Raw genomic sequence first — 19278 nt, forward strand, 5'->3', positions numbered from 1 at the left:
TTATATGGGTTAAATTAGCAATGTTATAATTTTAAGAGTAAGAAATTTAATTTGAGGTGGATTACTGGGGATTAGCACGGCTTTATTATATGTTTGGCGTAATAATAATTAATGACGGAAGATTTCAGTGTGCAAATTAATTCTCTTGAGTAAAGCAAGGAATATGTGAGGTAAAGGAATTATCTAGAAAATTGACCACCTCCCCAATGGCCCAATTGAAGAACGTTTTGCCCTCAGTGGAATAAAACCACGCAGGCAAGTGAGGTCCAAGATTCAATCCCCAGTCTGTAGTGCTTTAACTGCTGAAGGGGCAGTAGTGTGTTACAGTTAACATTCGCAGCCCTGGCCTAGGGAGTGAAAAAATCAGCTAGAGTTCTACTTCTGGTTGCTATGCAATGACAACTGCTGGAAGGTGTGTGCGTACATCAGGAAAAACAGATTGAGTTAGCTTGCTGACCCTGTTTGTCGCTTGAAGAATGCTTCTTTGGCGATTTATCCTTGGAATTGTACCCCAGGATGAATGAGCACCTTCAGAAGTGGAGAGGAGAAAATGTGAAAAAAGAAAAAGTTGAATCTTGCATGATGATTAAAAAATCTTCCTGATTATGTTCCTGAAGTATTCACAGAAACCTTCTGTATATAAAAGGAGCCTGTTTATCTGCATGACCGACAGCAAAATAAGCAATGCAAAAGAGAGAGGAAGGCGATGGTGAATCAATAGTTGACAGATCTGCTGCTTACTATGCGGGAGCAAGTTCTCAATGAACTCCGAGATACCTTTTTGGTGCAAATGTTCTCACACAATACAACAGTGTTAAACAGCCTGAACATTAAGTAATCAGGTGGCCTGACATCTGGGAAATGTGGGTTTTTAAAATACCAATGAAGTGTTAATTGCACAATTTTTAATGTTGCTTTTTTCTTAGAAACATTTAAATCATTGTTTTTTTTCAGATCAATAGAAGGCGTGGCTCAATTTGAGTCCTGCTGAGTATCGTAACCAGCAGAGCATAATGTATGATCTGAGTTCTGGCACCAATACAGTGCTGCAGGCTGTTGGCAGATTCAACACACCTGCGTTGAAAGTGTAGAAAAATATTGAAATATAATGCATCTTTGTAAAATAAGAATTCACTCCCTTATTCCCTTATGATCAACAGATCTAACCAGTATTAGAATCACATGGAGGAGAAATTGTATCTTATACAATGATGAATTGGTGCTAATTATCTTTTGTGATTTATTACAGTCATAATCAACGGACATCATCGTTCAGGCACCCGGAGACTGGGCAAATTTCCCCAGAAAACACTGAATACATCCTGAAAGAGCAGTAAGTATTGTGGTGCATTGGAGAGTGTTGCAGCTACAACTCTGGAATGTTATTTTAATCATGCATTAAGTATCATAACTGGCTCTAATTCTAATGTAAAAGGAATGCTGGCTGTCTGTAATTACTTCTAATTAAAGATAATCTGTTACCATTGCCTATGTCGCTGGCATGTCTCTCTTTTATGTTCATTATTCATTGTGTATTGAACATTGTTGGTCTTTTGTGCAATATGCTTTGTTTTTGGTTAAAAACCTGAATAGTTAACAATATTGTCCAAGGGCTCCCCCACTCAAGCCATATAGACCAGGAATGATCCAGGTATGACTCCTGATTGGTCTTGAATTTTCTGATCTCAGCTAGGACAGCTGGAGGATGCTGCAATTGGTTTCAATTCTCCAGTTTAGGGAGGGGAAAATTACACTGGTATCGATCCTGGTTAGGAAATTGGCTTAACGGCAGGAGACCGAGAGTAAGGATAATGGGCAGGTACTCTAATTGGCAGGACGTGACTAGTGGTGTCCCGCAGGGATCTGTGTTGGGTCCCCAACTATTCACAATATTTATTAACGACTTAGATGATGGCATAGAAAGTCATATATCCAAATTTGCCGATGACACCAAGATAGGCGGCATTGTAGGCCGTGTAGATGAAAGCATAAAATTACAAAGGGATATCGACAGATTAAGTGAATGGTCAAAACTGTGGCAAATGGATTTCAATGTAAGCAAAGGTGAGGTCATCCACTTTGGACCTAAATAGGATAGAACAGGGTAGTTTCTAAATGGTAAAAAGCTAAAAACAGTGAATGTCTAAAGAGACTTGGGGTTCATGTACATAGATCATTAAAATGTCATGAACAGGTACAGAAAATAATCAAAAAGGCTAATGGAATGCTGGCCTTTACATCTAGAGGACTAGAATACAAGGGGGAAGAAGTTATGGTGCAGGATATATTGGCCTTGGAGGGAGTGCAGCGTAGGTTTACCAGAATGATACCTGGACTTCAAGGGTTAAGTTACGAGGAGAGATTACACAAATTAGGGTTGTATTCCCTAGAATTTAGAAGGTTAAGAGGTGATCTGGTCGAAGTTTTCAGAATATTAAGGGCAGCAGATAGGGTAGATAGAAACTATTTTCGCTGGTTGGGGATTCTAGGACTGGGGGCATAGTCTAAGAAATTAGAGCCATCGCTTCAGGAGTGAAATTAGGAAACACTTCTACACACAGGGTGGTAGAAGTTTGGAACTCTCTTCCACAAATGGCAATTGACGCTAGATCAATTGTTAATTTTAAATCGGAGATTGATAGCTTTTTGTTAACCAAAGATATTAAGGGATATGGTGCAAAGGCGGGTATATGGAGTTAGGTCACAGATCAGCCATAATCTTATTGAATGGCGGAACAGGCTCGAGGGGCTAAATGGCCTACTCCTATTCCTGTGTTCCTATGTTGCTACCTTTGGTTCACAAAAATCTATCCATCTCAGATTTAAAATTAACAATTTGACGTAGAATTAGCTGCCATTTGTGGCAGAGAGTTCGAAACTTCTACCATCCTTTCTGTGTAGTGTTTCCTAACTTCATTCCTGAAAGGCCTGGCTGTAACTTTTAGGCTATGTCCCCGAGGCTTCGACTTCCCAACCAGTGGAAATAGTTTCTCATCAGTTTCCTTTAATATTTTATAAACTTCAATAAATCACCCCTTCACCACCTAAATTCCAGGGAATACAGCGCTAGTTTGTGTAATCTCTCCTCGTAATTTAACCCTTGGAGTCCAGGTACCATTCTGTTAAATCTACACTGCACCACCTCCCGCCCCCAAACCCCCGCCAAGGCCAATATATCCTTCCTAAGGTGTGGTGCCCAGAACTGAACACAGTATTCCAGGTCCAACTGAGGCTTTGTATAGCTGTAGCATAACTTCTACCCCCTTGTATTCTAGTCCTCCAGATATATGGAGGTAGCCATGGAAATAGTGGATGCATTGGTTGTCATCTTCCAAAATTCTATAGATCATGGAACAATTCCTGCAGATTGGAGGGTGGCAAATGTAACCCCACTATTTAAAAAAGGAGGGAGAGAGAAAACTGAACTACAGATCAGTTAGCCTAACATCAGTAGTAGGGAAAATGCTAGAGTCTGTTATAAAGGATGTGATAACAGGACACTTGGAAATTATCAACGGGATTAGCCAAAGTCAACCTGGGTTTATGAAAGGGAAATCGTGTTTGACAAACCTATTGGAGTTTTTTGAGGATGTAACTGGTAGAATCCATAAGGGAGAACCAGTGGACGTGGTGTATTTGGATTTTCAGAAGGCCTTTGATGAAGTCCCACATAAGAGGTTAGTGTGCAAAATTAAAGCACATGGGATTGGGGGTAATATACTGGCATGGATTGAAAATTAGTCAACAGCCAGGAAACAGAGTAGGAATAAATGGGTCTTTTTTGGGGTGGCAGGCGGTGACTAGTGGGGTACCGCAGGGATCAGTGCTTGGGCCCCAGCTATTCACAATATATATCAATGATTTGGATGAGGGAACCAAATGTAATATTTCCAAGTTTGCTGACGACACAAAACTACGTGGGGTTGTGAGGAGGATACAAAGAGGCTTCAAGGCGATTTAGACAAGTTGAGTGAGTGGGAAAATACATGGCAGATGCAGTATAACGTGGATAAATGTGAAGTTATCCACTTCGGTAGGAAAAACAAAAAGGCAGAGTATTATTTAAATAGTGATAGATTGGAAAATGTTGATGTACAAAGGGACCTGGGTGCCCTTGTTCACCAGCCACAGAAAGCAAACATGCAGGTGCAGCCAACTGTTAGAAAGGCAAAAGATATGTTGGCCTTCATTGTAAGAGGATTTGAGTACAGGAGCAAGGATGTCTTACTACAATTATACAGGGCCTTGGTGAGACCACACCTGGAGTACTGTGTGCAGTTTTGGTCTCCTTACCTAAGAAAAGATATACTTGCCTTAGAGGGAGTGCAGCGCAGGTTCACCAGACTGATTCCTGGGATGGCAGGACTGTCGTATGAGGAGAGATTGAGTCGACTTGGCCTGTATTCACTAGAATTTAGAAGAATTAGAGGGGATCTCATTGAAACGTATAAAATTCTGACAGGGCTAGACAGACTGGATGCAGGGAGGATGTTTCCCCTGGCTAGGGGGGGTGGGGGGTGTCTAGAACGAGGGGTCACAGTCTCAGGATACGGGGTAGGACATTTAGGACTGAGATGAGGAGAAATTTCTTCACTGAGGGTGGTGAGCCTGTGGCGGCCAAGTCACTGAATATATTTAAGAAGGAGATAGATAGATTTCTAGACACAAGGCATATCAAGGGGTATGGAGAGAGTGCGGGAATATGGTATTGAGATAGAGGATCAGCCATGATCATATTGAATGGTGGAGCAGGCTCGAAGGGCCGAATGGCCTACTCCTGCTTCTATTTTTCTTTGTTTCTATAAAGACCAGCATTCATTAGCCTTTTTGATTATTTTTTGTACCTCTCCGTGACATTCTAACACTCTTATGTACATGGATCCCCAAGTCTCTTTGGACCTCCACTGTTTCTAGCTTTCCACCATTTAGAAATTACTCTGATCTATCCTTTTTAGCTTCAAAGTGAACGACCTCACACTTGCCTACAGTGAAATCCATTTGCCATAATTTTCCTCCTTGACTTAATCTATTAATATCTCTTTGTAATTGCTTCCATCTACACTGCTTACAATGTCATCAGCAAACTTGGATACATGACTCTCTATCCTATCATCTAAGTCGTTGAGAGCCCACTTGGGGGTGGTTTTACTATCAACTAAGCCAAAATGGACTCTGGCTTAGTTGATAGTAAAACCAACTTAGTTGATAATTTAACCAGAGCTAGCTACTTGAAGAACACAGTGCACATATCTGTCCTTTGGAGGGAGGCAGAGGAAAAATGCGGGAGAAAAAGGTGGAAGGAGAAGCTGCTGTATTGGCAACCGTTTGCATTAGTTACCAATTGAAATCATGCAATAAATTTTTATAAATGATCTGATTTGAGTGAAGCACTCACCATGATTAATATTTGGAATAATGCTAATCAAAGAAGTGCACGGATGATTGATGTTGACTTAAGTGTATTATGTGTTTGGTGTTGGCTGTTATTATACTATTAGAGACTTTCTGTGAAATATGTTTGCAGCTGTACTGCTTAACAGATTCTTTGAAACCACAGAAGTGTTTTTTTAGTTTCACACCTATTTTCTGGTCGCCTCTTCTGATGGTGTTAACACTTGCTGGGGTCCAGCTCCAGATGCATCAGATGCCCTCCCATACCTTAGCCAAGCGCCCATTCTTCATGCATGTGAGCCTAGACAATGAGCATGGCCAACTGTTTAATCATGGACAGTGTTTGGCTTTACAGACTATCTGAACCTATTTCTCACCTGACATCTATACACGTGCCGTTTCCACATCATTCCTCCAGCATTGAAAAAGCTGCGGATTTTTTTTTTTTAAGAAGAATGATACTGAGGTCAGTGGGAGCATCTCTACCACTGACTGAGATCAGCAAGGATCAGGGTTGAAGCTGGGATTTTCCTGGTCCATTCTTACTGGGACCAATTTCTGGAATTTCTCATCTGGGTATATTTATTATATGGCATATGTATTGTGTGAATTCTACATCCACCATAACCATGAGAGTTATTTTTAGAACAAGTAAATGAGAACCCAGTAGGTCTATTCAATAGAGATGCAATTGATATTTGAGCAGCAGTTAATTTCTATTCATTGTTACTAGGTTAGTTACTCCTATGTATTTATTTATTTATAAATGATTATCTTTCAGCCCTAAATTAAATAAACCAAACTAGTATTTTCAGACTGCAAATTGAAACGTACAACACAAGGATATTTTCATCTTTGCAATGCTGCGCCTCGAATCTGTGTAGTTCTTGCATGGGATCACAGAACAGATGAGGCATTGCCTTGTGAGACCTATTGTGTAATTTTTTTTTAAGAGGTATAGACTTGTAGCACATTAATTTGCCTCTGGTAAGAGTACACATTCATGCTGGAATATGAACTCGCATCACAGCACAAGAGCAGCACAATTGCCATCTGAAGAAACTAGATAATCTGAAGTCCTCCCCCCAAAATCCACATTAAAAAAAAAAGCAATTGTATGGTCCACTGGGATTAAAAGCTATTCATAGGTGACAAACCTCTATTATTAGCAACTAGTAGGGAATATAAATCTGGTAAAAATAAAATCCTAGAAGTGTGCAAAGAAAAAGACAATGGTGGTTATTTTATTTTAGTTTAAACCTACCTTCCAACCTGTGGTCATATAGCATTCATCTTTCAGCAACAGCTAGGTTGCAGGCCCTGTGTTGAGCAAGTAATGCAGCTGTTAGTGCCAGTAATCGAGCCCCAGAGAACCAGCCATGTGCTCTGTCGCATTCCATACATTCAGTTACTATGGCAGCAGTAGATGGAAAAATATAAGCACTTGGGTTGAAGTGGCTGAAACTTAGGCAAGTGGGTGAGGAGAACAATTATGCCTAAAGGGATCGTTCAGTGTGGCAAGTACAATTAAAGAGTAGGTGGAATATTGTGTGAAATAATTCTGTATTCAGTTTAGAAAAAAGGTGCAGCTTCATTTAAGTGCCATTATTAACATATGTCAGATTTCTATGTTCTCTTCTGCATCCTGTAAAATGAAATTCATGGAGATTACCTTATATTTAGTGACTTACGAAGTTATTTATGTAAATATAAAACTATTATAAATATATTTATAAATTGAGAGAATGAAGGAACATTTGCTAAGAATAGACATTATGCAGTGTATAAATAAAAACAAACTTGTATTTATATATTTTTTAATTTATTATTCGGATATGGGTAACCTGGCAACACAACATTTATTGCCCATCCCTAGTTGCCCTGATGGTGGTAGAAGAAATTCATATTTAATCAGGGACAGGGACTCAATAAAATTAACGTAGGTAAAATAACAGTAATAAAGACAATAATGGCACTAAAGAGTGACAAATCCCCAGGGCCAGATGGTTTTCATCCCAGGGTTTTAAAGGAAGTAGGTGAGCACATTGCAGATGCCCTAACTATGATCTTCCAATGTTCTCTAGGTTCAGGAACCGTCCCTTTAGATTGGAAAATTGTGCATGTCACTCTGTTTTTTAAGAATGGCGAGAGAGGGAAAACAGGGAATTATAGACCAGTTAGCCTAACATCTGTTGTGGGGAAATTGCTAGAGTCTATAATTAAGGATAGGGTGACTGAACACCTTGCAAATTCTCAGTTGATCAGATTGGATTTGTGAAAGGTAGGTCATGCCTGACAAACTGATTGAATTTTTTGAAGAGGTGACTAAAGTAGTGGACAGGGGAATGTCTAATGATGTTATTTATATGGACTTCCAGAAGGCATTTGATAAAGTACCACATAAGAGACTGTTCTCTAAGGTAGAAGCCCACGGAGTTGAGGGCAAATTATTGACCTGGTTAGGAAATTGGCTGAGCGGCAGGAGACAGAGTAAGGATAATGGGTAGGTACTCAAATTAGCAGGATGTGACTAGTGGTGTCCTGCAGGGATTTGTGTTGGGACTTCAACTATTCACTATTTATTAACGACTTGGATGACATAGAAAGTCATATATCCAAATTTGCCGATGACACAAAGATAAGCGGCATTGTAGGCAGTGTAGATGATAGCATAAAATTACAAAGATATTGATAGATTAAGTGAATGGGCAAAACTGTAGCAAATGGATTTCAATGTAAACAAATGCGAGGTCATCCACTTTGGACCTAAATAGGATAGAACAGACTTCTTTCTAAATGGTAAAAAGCTAAAAACAGTGGATGACCAAAGAGACTTGGGGGTTCAGGTACATAGATCATTAAAATGTCATGAACAGGTACAGAACATAATCAAAAAGGCTAATGGAATGCTGGCCTTTGTATCAAGAGGACTAGAATACAAGAGGGTCGAAGTTATGCTGCAGCTGTACAAAGCCCTGGTTAGACCACATCTGGAGAACTGAGCAGTTCTGGGCACCACACCTGAGGAAGGATATATTGGCCTTGGAAGGAGTGTAGCGTAGGTTTACCAGAATGATACCCGGACTTCAAGGATTATGTTAAGAGGAGAGATTACACAAATTAGAGTTGTATTCCCTAGAATTTAGAAGGTTAAGGGGTGATCTGATCAAAGTTTTCAGGATATTAAGGGGAACAGATAGGGTAGATAGAGAGAAACTATTTCTGCTGCTTGGGGATTCTAGGACTGGGGGCATAGTCTAAAAATTACTGTTCCTTCATCATTGAGTAAAATTAGGAAACACTTCTACACACAAAGGGTGGTAGAAGTTTGGAACTCTCTTCTGCAAACGGCAATTGATGCTAGATCAATTGTTAATTTTAAATCGAAGATTGATAGCTTTTTGTTAACCACAGGTATTAAGGGATATGGGCCAAATGCAGGTATATGGAGTTAGATCGCAGATCAGCCATGATCTCACCGAATGGCGGAACAGGCTTGAGAGGCTGAATGGCCTACTCCTGCTCCTGTGTTCCTATCTTGTTGAATTGCTGTAGTCCTTATGGTGATGGTGATCCCACAGTCGTGTTAGGTAGAGTGTTTCAGGATTTTGACCCAGTGAGGAAGGAGCAGTGGTATATGTCCGAGAGAATGGTGCATGACTTGGGGAGGGGCTTTTGGAGGTGGTGGTATTTTCATGATCTTGCTGCACTGGAAGGGGAGGGTATCAAATCCAGTGGCAGGGGCCCTGGTCAGGCAGACTGCTTTGTCCTGGATGGTGTTTAGCTTCTTGAGTGCTGTTGAACTTGCATCCATCCAGGTTCAGGGTGAATTTCCTTTACACCCTTGACTTGCAGAAGGTTGAGCTGTTTTGAGAGGTCCAGAGATGAGCCACTTGTCTAAGAATACCCAGCTTGTGCCTTTCACATCTAGTTACATTGTTGATATGGTTGGTCTAGTTAAGCATCTGGTCAGTGGTGTGCCCCAGAATGTTGATCCAGGAGTACTTGGCAATGGTGGCGCTGTTGAAGGCTGGGGGAAATAGTTGGAACATTTCTTGTTGGAGATGGTTATTACCGTACATTTATTTGGCACAAATGTTACCTGCTATGTGTCAGCCCAAGCCTGGATGTTATCCAGGTCTTGCTGTATGCTGACATAATCTACTTCATTGTCAGAAGAGTTGTGAATAGTGCTGTATAAATTAGACTTGTCAGCGAACGGCCCCATTCCTGATCATAAGGTGAAAGGAAGGTCATTGATGAAGCTGCTGAATATTGTTGGGTTGAGGACACTTTGCTGAAGAACTCCTGCAGTAATGGGGATACTGTGATTGGCCTCGAACAAACCATCTTCTTTTGTGTTGGGCATGATCTCCGCCACTGGGGTTGGTTTTCACCTTGACCCCCTTTGACCTCAGTTTTGCCTGAGCTCCTTGGTGCCAGCTTCAGCCACTTCTTAATGTAATGTGGAGCAAACTGAATTGGGCAGAAATTGATATCGATGATGGTTGGGACCTCGGGAGGGAGCCCAGTGGATCATCAACTTGGCACTTTTGGCTGAAGATGTTTGCAAAAACTTCAGCCATGTCTCTTGTATTCACTTGATGGGCTCCACCATATTGGAGAATGTTAATGAAACCTCCTCCTATTAGTTGCTTGATTGTCCACTGCCATTCTCGACTGGATGTGTTAGTGCTGTAGAGATTTGCTCTGAGCTGTTGGTTGCTCTGTCTGTAGCCTACTGCTTTTTGTATTTATCATGCTGGTAGTCCAGTGTCGTAGCTTCACTAGGTTCGTGCCTCATTCTAATATGCCTGGTGCTGCTCACTGCATGCTATTTACATTCCCCATTAAGCCAGTGTTGATGCTGGAGGAGGGAGGGATTGTTGAGCTATGTGATTACAGATTGTGGCGGTATAGAATACCGCTGCTGCTGCTGATGACCCATATGCTGTCCACTTTTGGGCTGCTAGATCTTTCCTTAGTCTGTCCCGCTTACCCCAATGACAGTGCTGCACTACATGAAAGAGAGGGTCCTAACTGTGAACACCAGCTGAGTCCAGCAGCTATAGTTCTGAGGACTTGGCCAGCTGTTAGTGCTGATATTTCTATGCCACTCTTGTTGGTGGACATTGAAATCCCACCCATAGTTAAATCTGAATCCTTGGTTCCCTCAGTGCTACCTCCAAGTGATGTTCAAAGTGGAGACATACTTATTTGTCAGTTGAGGGGGAGGCGGTAGGTGGTGATTAGCAGAAGGTTTCCTTGACCTTGTCTGAACTGAAGCCATGAGACTTCATGTCACCAGTCAATGCTAAGGACTTCCTTGACCAAGCTCACCTGACTGTAAACCATTGTGTCCCACTGCTGGTGGAGCTATCCTGCCGGAGCGACGGGGCATACCCAGGGATGCTGAAGGAGGAGTCTGGGATGGTCCATTTATCCACCGCCTCTGGATCTTATGATGACCTCCAACTTCACTACTGTCTTTCTGCCCCACGATCATTTTTCCACACCACCTAGCTCCTCATTCCCATGGAAATAACTCCAGCAGCGCGTCCTCCGACACTCTACCCTTCAAACAGCTACTGGCTCACTTGTCCTCCACACCTGTCTCCGAACCTGGGCATCAGTTCGTCAATGCTCCATACTGACTCAACTCTACCTACGTCAACTTGATCACACCACAGGACCCCTGACGTTAACTCTGGACTCCTTCCTATTGTTTCCTTTCTATTCCCCGTTTGCTATCAGGATATATGTATCCTAATGTTGCTACATAACCAGGCCTATGTAACGTGAGTTTTCCCTGTGTCCATTCGCAAGTGCATTTTGGCTGCCGAGTCCATCACTTTTATTTCTACTTTTTTCTTTTCTTTTCTATTTACCCCTGCTAGACCCTCTCTTCTGTCATCAGGTCTCCTTTCATTTCTCCCCTCTCGGGTATTCTGTCCTCCCAAATCCCTACCCCCAACCCTTCAGCACTTCTCATATTTCTCTTATGCTGGTGTTCTGTACCCTTTCAGAAGGCATTAAGAGTCAATCACCTATTGTGGGATTAGAGTCACGTATAGCCCAAACTAAGGACGGTGGCTGGTTCATTAGTGAAGCATTCATAACAATCTGACAGTTTCAGTAGTCCTTTTTCTTGGTGGCTGCTCAAAATGAACAGGTTTATTGAATTCAGTATCACAACTTGTCATGGTAAGATTTGGATACATAGCGGGGGTTGCTTGTCCAGTACAATAACCACTTTAGTACCATACCTGAGCACCATCTGTGTAATCCAAGCCCACTATGAGGCTGACTTCTCACTATGGTACTCAGTCACTGGCCAAAACCACCTCTCCCTGCAACTGCTTAACCATTTTGTCACAAATCCACCTCCTGGACAGGATAAGAGGTGGCGAGACAGAAGGACATCTAGAGGGAGTTCCAAAGGGCAGGGACTTGATGACTGAAGGAGGAACCATCAAGGGAGCAACAGAAAAAGTGTGGAACAAGGAGCATCTTTACGTACTAGGAATGGTATCTACATTTTTTAGGAGTAAAATGATTCTTGCTGCAAACTGTCAGTAAAAACTTAAAATCTGCAAAAGGTGTGGTGTGGCGAACTACACTGAAAACTCCCTTTGGGCAGCCTGTACACCTGCTAGTTTGACACTGCCACTGGGTTTTGAGGCAGTGCTCACAGGCAATAGTGAGTTATGCTGCTGGCTTGCAGTGCTTTTTAGCCAGGGAAGCAGAGCTCTATGCATACATGCTTTTATCCAATTCATTGCCTTCTTTTCCTGACGGCATTGACTTTTGCTGGGTTACAGTTGAACAGTCTTAATTACCCCTCTGGTACTTTGCCCAAGTAGGTTTTCTTTTCTGTTTGAGTCGAGATGGTGAGTATCTGAAGGCCATTGCACCACAGGGCATCACAGCTGACCCTGAACTTGTTCTGAGCTGATATTAGCAATTGCACTTTTTCCAGCAAGGATCTGTGATCAGCAGTCAGCATTGGGAACCCTCACTGATTGCTCTCCTCCTCACCCCCAGAGCGGCTGAAACCAATTTTACTGCCCTGACCATAGCCGTGGCTCAGATCAGCTAACTCATCAGACTGAGGATCGAACCCAGGCCCTTCCTGGTCTGTACAGCTGAGCTGCACACTCGGCTGTGGGTTTACCAACAACCACCAGGGATGCTGGAAGTTTGTTTGATGTATGCAGAATTTCAGAAGCAAATTCACAATCATTATTGACCAGCGTTCCTGGAGATTGCAGTAGGCTGAGGAATTTCTGTGTCTTGCCCATTGGTACCCTAGTTCCGTTTCTCCAACTACCTTCCCCCAGCTGTCAACTAGTAAAATCAAATGTATTCATTTTAGTAATGTCTGCTTGTAAACTGTTGTTGTGCCATGTAATGTACAATGTTCCTGGTAGTGCAAGTACTGGCCTTGATCATAATGCACAAGTCAAATCTGAAGCAATCCTACATTGTTTTCTCTCACCACTTTAAAAATTGGGGGGAGAAATTCGGTCTTGCCCCGTTTGGGGTGCAATTATCTGCCGGGCGCAAAGTTTAGCGCCTGGCGCTAATTATCGCTTCCGACTGCAAACTTTGCTTCTATCACCCGTGGAGGTGATTGGAGTGCTAAATCAGGCGCTACACACCGCTCAAGGCGCAAAGGCCGAGGAGCGAGGCGCTACCTCAGAGCGCTGGCGAAGCTCGTGATGTCAGTCAGCAATGGAACACAGACACACTGACACCGGCCAGTTCTTAAAGGGGAGGGTCGATCTTGCTCTCCATCCACATCCTGCTCATTGCAGCCTTGAATCTCAGCCTGGAGAGACCTGTACATCAATTCTGCTGGAAAGAACGATGGAGAGGCCCAGGGAAAGAGCTCAGAGTGCAGCCCCCATCTATCTATATATATAAATCGGTACTTCTGTCATTCTGTCTATCTGTCTATCTGTCTGTCATCGCGTGTGCGTTGCGGGTATGCATTCGAAAGTTACAGGGCGTACCTACGCGCGCGTTACCTCCAAAGAAAGCTTACGCTTCCGAGACGGTTTTAAGCGTATTTACGTTTCGGCCGGGCTAAAATTGCGCCCGCGGTATCCCAAAAACCTTCAACATTCCGCTCATTAGCATCTCATTATCCGCTCATTAGCGACAGAGTGACCTCGAGCTCGACCAATCGTACGCCGGGTTGCTGGCGTGTGCTGCCGGGCCAATCGGTGTGCGTGTGGCCGGGCTTTATCGTTCTGAACCGAGGTGAGTCGCCGCCATCTTGATTCCAAACTTTTCCTTTCTTTTTCCCGCTTTCTGCGTCTTAAAAAAAAACGTTGCTTTTAAAACACATACTGTTTAAAAAAAAAAATGATTTAGAAAGTAATTAACTTATCTAATCTCATTAATTTTCCTACCTTTCCCCGTTTTTCCAGGTAGGCCTAGAAGCCTCGGCGTCTCCTCCGTACCCACGCCCGAGCTAGGCACCTCCAGGCCCCACTCGAAGGCTGGAGGGCCGAGCCTCAGCCCAGCGCCGCTAGGGTGCGCGCGCAGAAGGAGCTGAGACGTCTCTCTCTGCCGGGGCTTGCTGAGCGTCCAGCGTTACCCTGGCAACGGGCGCAATCGGCGGTCTTCACCTCGGGGGGGAGGGGGGGCGGCCGCGACCCTCGGGGGGGGGGGGGGGGGGGGGTGCCGCGCGCGCAGCAGGAGCAGCTGAGACGCGGCGTCTCTCTCTCTGGCTTGGTCAGCGTCACGGTTGCCCTGGCAACCGGGCCCGCCGGCCGAGAGAGACGCCGCGTCTCAGCTCCTGCTGCGCGCGCAATCGGCGGTCTTCACCTCCGGGGGGGGCCCGCCGCCTTCCCTCCCCTCCCTCCCCCCTGCCCTCCATCCCCCCTCCCCCCCCCCTCCCCTCCCCCGCCCTTCCCCCCTTCCCCCCCTCCCTCCCTTCCTCCCCCCCGCCCTCCCTCCCCCTCCTCCCTCCCTTCCCCTCCCCCCCGCCCTCCCTTCCCCTCCCCTGCCCTCCCTTCCCCTCCCCTGCCCTCCCTTCCCCCCCTCCCTCCCTTCCTTCCCCCCCTCCCTCCCTTCCCCCCCTCCCTCCCTTCCTTCCCCCCTCCCCTCCCTTCCCCGCCCTCCCCCTCCCCCTCCCCCCGCCCTCCCTTCCCCTCCCCCTCCCCTCCCTCCCCCCTCCCCCCCCCTCCCCTCCCCTCCCCCCTCCCCTCCCCTCCCTCTCTTCCCCCCAGTCGCTCTCTCTCTTCCCCCCAGTCGCTCTCTCTCTCTCTCTCTCTTCCAACAACAACATGCCCTCGAAAAAGCCTCGGCACCGCCGGGCACTTCAGCTAGTAGTCTCTAAATCGATGCAAGGAAGGTCAAATCAAAATGAACCTGCGAAGTGCTGCTCAGTACCCAAAACTCCTTCACACAGCATTGAATCTCTCCAGAAGTGTGTGTCTCTCTCAGAATGCGTGGTGCAAAAATGTCGCTGACAAAAAAAGGCAAGAAGTGGCCGCCTTTAAATAGCGCTCCCCCAGTCCCTTCCCGACTGCAAAACGTTCCCCTCTACCTGTTGTTGCTAGCGGCAGCCGGAAAGGCAGGCAGCACCACTTAATATCTGGTCCAGGGCGCTACGGGGCACTGCACGCTCAACTGACGCCACAATCTGCGGGCGCAGGAGATCGTGGCGGTAGTGTTTAGCGCTGCAGCAAAATGTCTGGTCAATTTTGCGAGCGACACAAACATTGCCGCGCTCGGGCGCTAGTTGTTTTGCGCCCCGTTAGTGCAAAGCAACCAAATTTTTTCCCTTGGTTATAATGGGAACCTGCATTTAATTATGAATGAATTGCCCACAGAGCAATAATTAAGTGCTTGAGAGACATTTTCATTGGGTACATACAGACAATCAGTAATCATGCCCATTTTATTATTGGTTAAAAAGAAAGCCATAGAATAAACAAGTGCCTCTTGAGTTTATGTCTTGCGTACTGTATTTATAGTATTTGTGTTTTGATAATTGTTAAACTGCCAATGCTCATTTTATATGAAAACCAAATGAGCATTGTCCCTCTACCTACCACCTGCCCTCTGGACAAGGTTTAAAATAAGACAAGGTTTGAATCCATCTGCAATGAATTTAGTAGATTAATGTATTCGTAGCAACTATACTATTCCTGGGACTGCCGCTTAGATTTTTTGTTCCTTAATCTCGAGTTTCAGAAGACTTTTCCTAACCAGTGTTTGTGCTTCTTCATTATATTCCTTCATTTTGTCTCTCTCTATCTGGTGGAAGGTAGTTGATTAGAACATAAGGACATAAGAAATAGGAGCAGAAGTAGGCTACTCAGCCCCTCGAACCTGCTCCGCCATTCGATAAGATCATGGCAGATCTTCAACCTCAACTCCACTTTCCCGCACTATCCCCATATCCCTTAATATCCAAAAATCTATTGATTTCTGTTCTGAATATACTCAACGACTGAGCATCTACAGCCCTTTGGGGTCGAGAACTCCAAAGATTCACAATCCTTTGAGTGAAGAAATTTCTCCTCCTCTCAGTCGTAAATGGCTGACCCCCTTATTGAGACTTTCACCCCTTAGTTCTCGACTCCCCAGCCTTTTGTATTAAAGGCTAACGTACCTAATTGCTTGCTGTACCTGCATGTTAACTTTCCAGAACAGTCAACATTTGCGAAGGAATTGGGAGCTAACCAAGAAATATTGTTTTTTTTTTTCCCCTTCCCAATTTTCTCTCCTTTTCTTGCCTATTTTCCTAAAAGTGGTGACTCGTGCTTCTGTGGTCATCTGGTGACCTTTAATATATCAACCCAGGGACTTTGTGAGTCTCGCCATTGTGTGTCAGTGGCTTATTTGACTATGAGGTAAGGGTGAGGGTGCTTTGCAATTGTGCCTGATCCTGTGTCTGCTGTTTCTTCAATAGGGGTCAGTTGAGAGCAATCAGGAGCTAGAAACCTGCATACAGTGGTTTGTTTTCTCTTATTAACTCAGGGGACACTAACCTTAATTCTATTGCCTATGTCCCCAACAACCTTCCCCCTCATAACGGCAGCTGAGATCAGCTAACTCAACCAGGGCTTTAACCTGGAACCTTCAAGCCCTTTATGGCAGTTGGTTGTTTTCCTCTGAAAAAGATTGCGTTGTTATTTGAAAACCTTTGGTTATTTGTTGGTTGCTATTTCAAGACTTATTTCAACTTGTGACTCCTATCTTTTATTGATTTAATAACAGCCAACACAGAGCAGTGTTGCTATATCCATGCCTTTGTTACCTCTAGATTTGATTTTTCCAACCCACTCCTGGCCGGCCTCCACATTCTACTCTCCATAAATTTGAGGTCATCTGCCCATGTCCTAACTCGCACCAAGACCCCTTCACCCACCAGCCCTGTACTCACTGACCTACATTGGCTCCCGATTAAGCAAAACCTCGATTTAAAAAAAAAAAAAAATTCTCATCCTTGTTTTCAAATCCCTCCGTATCTCTGTAATCACCTCCAGCCCTACAACCCACCAAAATATCTGCGCTCCTCCAATGCTGGCCTCTTGAACATCCCCAATTTTAATCGCTGCAGCATTGGTGGCCGTGTAAAATTGAAGCACATGGGATTGGGGGTAAGGTATTGACTTGGATAGAGAACTGGTTGGCAGACAGGAAGCAAAGAGTTGGAATAAACGGGTCTTTTTCCGAGTGGCAGGCAGTGAGTCGTGGGGTACCGCAGGGATCGGTGCTAGGACCCCAGCTGTTCACAATATATATTAATGATCTAGACGAGGGAACTAGATGTAATATCTCCAAGTTTGCAGATGACACAAAGCTGGGTGGGCGTGTGTGCTATGAGGAGGATGCCGAGAAACTCCAGGATGATTTGGACAGGTTGGGTAATTGGGCAGATGCATGGCAGATGCAGTATAATGTGGATAAATGCGAGGTTAACCACTTTGGTGGTAAAACAGGAAGGCAGGTTATTATCTGAACGGCAATAGATTGGGAGAAGGGGAAGTGCAATGAGACCTGGGTGTCCTTGTGCACCAGTCGCTGAAGGTAAGCATGCAGGTGCAGTAGGCAGTTAAGAAGGCAAATGGTATGTTGGCCTTCATAGCGAGAGGATTCGAGTACAGGAACAAGGATGTCTTGCTGCAGTTATACAGGGCCTTGGTGAGACCATACCTTGAGTATTGTGTGCAGTTTTGTTCACCTTATCTGAGGAAGAATGTTCTTGCCATGGAGGGAGTGCAGCGAAGATTCACCAGACTGATACCTGGGATCGCAGGAATGACGTATGAGGAGAGATTGGGTCGATTGGGCTTATATTCGCTGGAGTTTAGAAGAATGAGAGGGGATCTCATTGAACCTTGTAAAATTCTAAAAGGACTAGATGCAGGAAGGATGTTCCTGATGGTCGGGGAGTCCAGAACCAGGGGTCACAGACCAAGGATAAGTGGTAAGCCAATTAGGACAGAGATGAGGAGGAATTTCTTCACCCAGAGAGTGGTGAACCTGTGGAATTCTCTACCACAGAAGGCAGTAGAGGCCAATTCATTAAATATATTCAAGAAGGAGTTAGATATATTGCTTAAGGCTAAAGGGATCAAGGGATATGGGGAGAAAGCAGGGGCAGGGTACTGAATTTGGATGATCAGCCATGATCTCATTAAATGGCGGAGCAGGCTCGAGGGCCTACTCCTTCTCCTATCTTCTATGTTCTATGTTTCTATGTGCCTTCAGCTGCCAAGGCCCTAAGCGCTGAAATTTCCTCCCTAAACCTCTCCACCTCTCCTCCTTTTAAGACGCTCCTTAAAACCCATCTCTTTGATCAAGCTTTTGGTCATCTGCCCTAATATATCCTTATGTGGCTCGGTGTCAAATTTTGTTGGATAATGCTCCTGTGAAGTGCCTTGGGACGTTTTACTACATTAAAGGTGCTATTTAAATACAAGTTATATAAAAGTGCTCTTGATCAGCTGTATCTGTTTGCTGGGCTACCTCTTTTTTGAGCACTCTTGCTGGTCAGAATGGACCAGTTGGGTCAGACTGAAAAGGATGTTGGCTCTCTTCAGCTGACTAAAGTGTTGCACTTGAGGGCTCAAACAGGTTGCAAAATGGCTTTGTCAAGTGCAAATCTTTTCAATCTCTTGTATTTTTTTAAAATTACATCATGTTATCTTTCGATTGTTTTTGTTTCATAAATTAAAATCAAAGCTTCAAATTTTACAAACATTAGCTTGGAAATAAATTATCTTAATTTGTTGAGTGCTAAATATATTTGATAATATATGAATGGAAAAAGCTTCTGCAGAGTGACATTAATGTTTTTAGCCTGTTAGCTCAATACATAACAGCAGGAAATTCAGAGCTGATATGATCTGTTTTATGTCTCTCGGTAACATTTTATAACCAGCATTCTTCAGAACTGCTCGACTTCATGTAGAAACCTGATGTTGCCAGAAAAAGCGGTCAGCCTGAGGATTGGGATCTTTTTAGAAATCAGCAAAGGGGGACCAAGAAATTGATAAAGAAAGGGAAAATGGAATATGAGCACAAATGAGTGAAAAGTATAAAAATGGATTGTAAAAGCTTGTATAGGTATATGAAAAGTACAGAACTACATCTCCAATTTAGTCACTAACTAACAAATTCACAGAGGCCACAAAGATGGCTGGTGTAGGAAATGAACTCTGAGGATAGGGTTGAGGAATGTTCTATGCAGAGGAAAACTCCCTCTACTTTGCCAAACAATGTTAAATCTGACCTGGGAATGCTTGATGCTGACAGTGGGTGCCTGAAATGGTGCAGGATTCCATTTACCACCGCTAACATCCCTTACCTTGAACTTCACTCAAAACATGTTGAAGAAAGTAAACTGTCAGTATTATTTCA

The 19278-nt window shown here is 44.0% G+C and overlaps 1 protein-coding gene across 10 annotated transcripts in view; it reads left to right on the top strand.

Annotated features, from left to right (window-relative positions):
* The window catches only part of plekha7b (pleckstrin homology domain containing A7b), a 652966-nt gene that overhangs the window by 423182 nt on the left and 210506 nt on the right, over positions 1 to 19278 (top strand). For all 10 annotated transcript variants that reach the window (XM_086007862.1, XM_086007863.1, XM_086007864.1 and 7 more), the window contains one exon: positions 1250 to 1333. In XM_086007862.1, coding sequence (XP_085863988.1) covers positions 1250 to 1333 — 84 coding nt within the window. The remainder of the gene's footprint in view (positions 1 to 1249; positions 1334 to 19278) is intronic.

This window comes from Somniosus microcephalus, chromosome 15 (genome assembly GCF_052327205.1).
Source record: "Somniosus microcephalus isolate GS21.2 chromosome 15, FLI_Smic_1.0, whole genome shotgun sequence".
Lineage (NCBI taxonomy): Eukaryota > Metazoa > Chordata > Chondrichthyes > Squaliformes > Somniosidae > Somniosus > Somniosus microcephalus.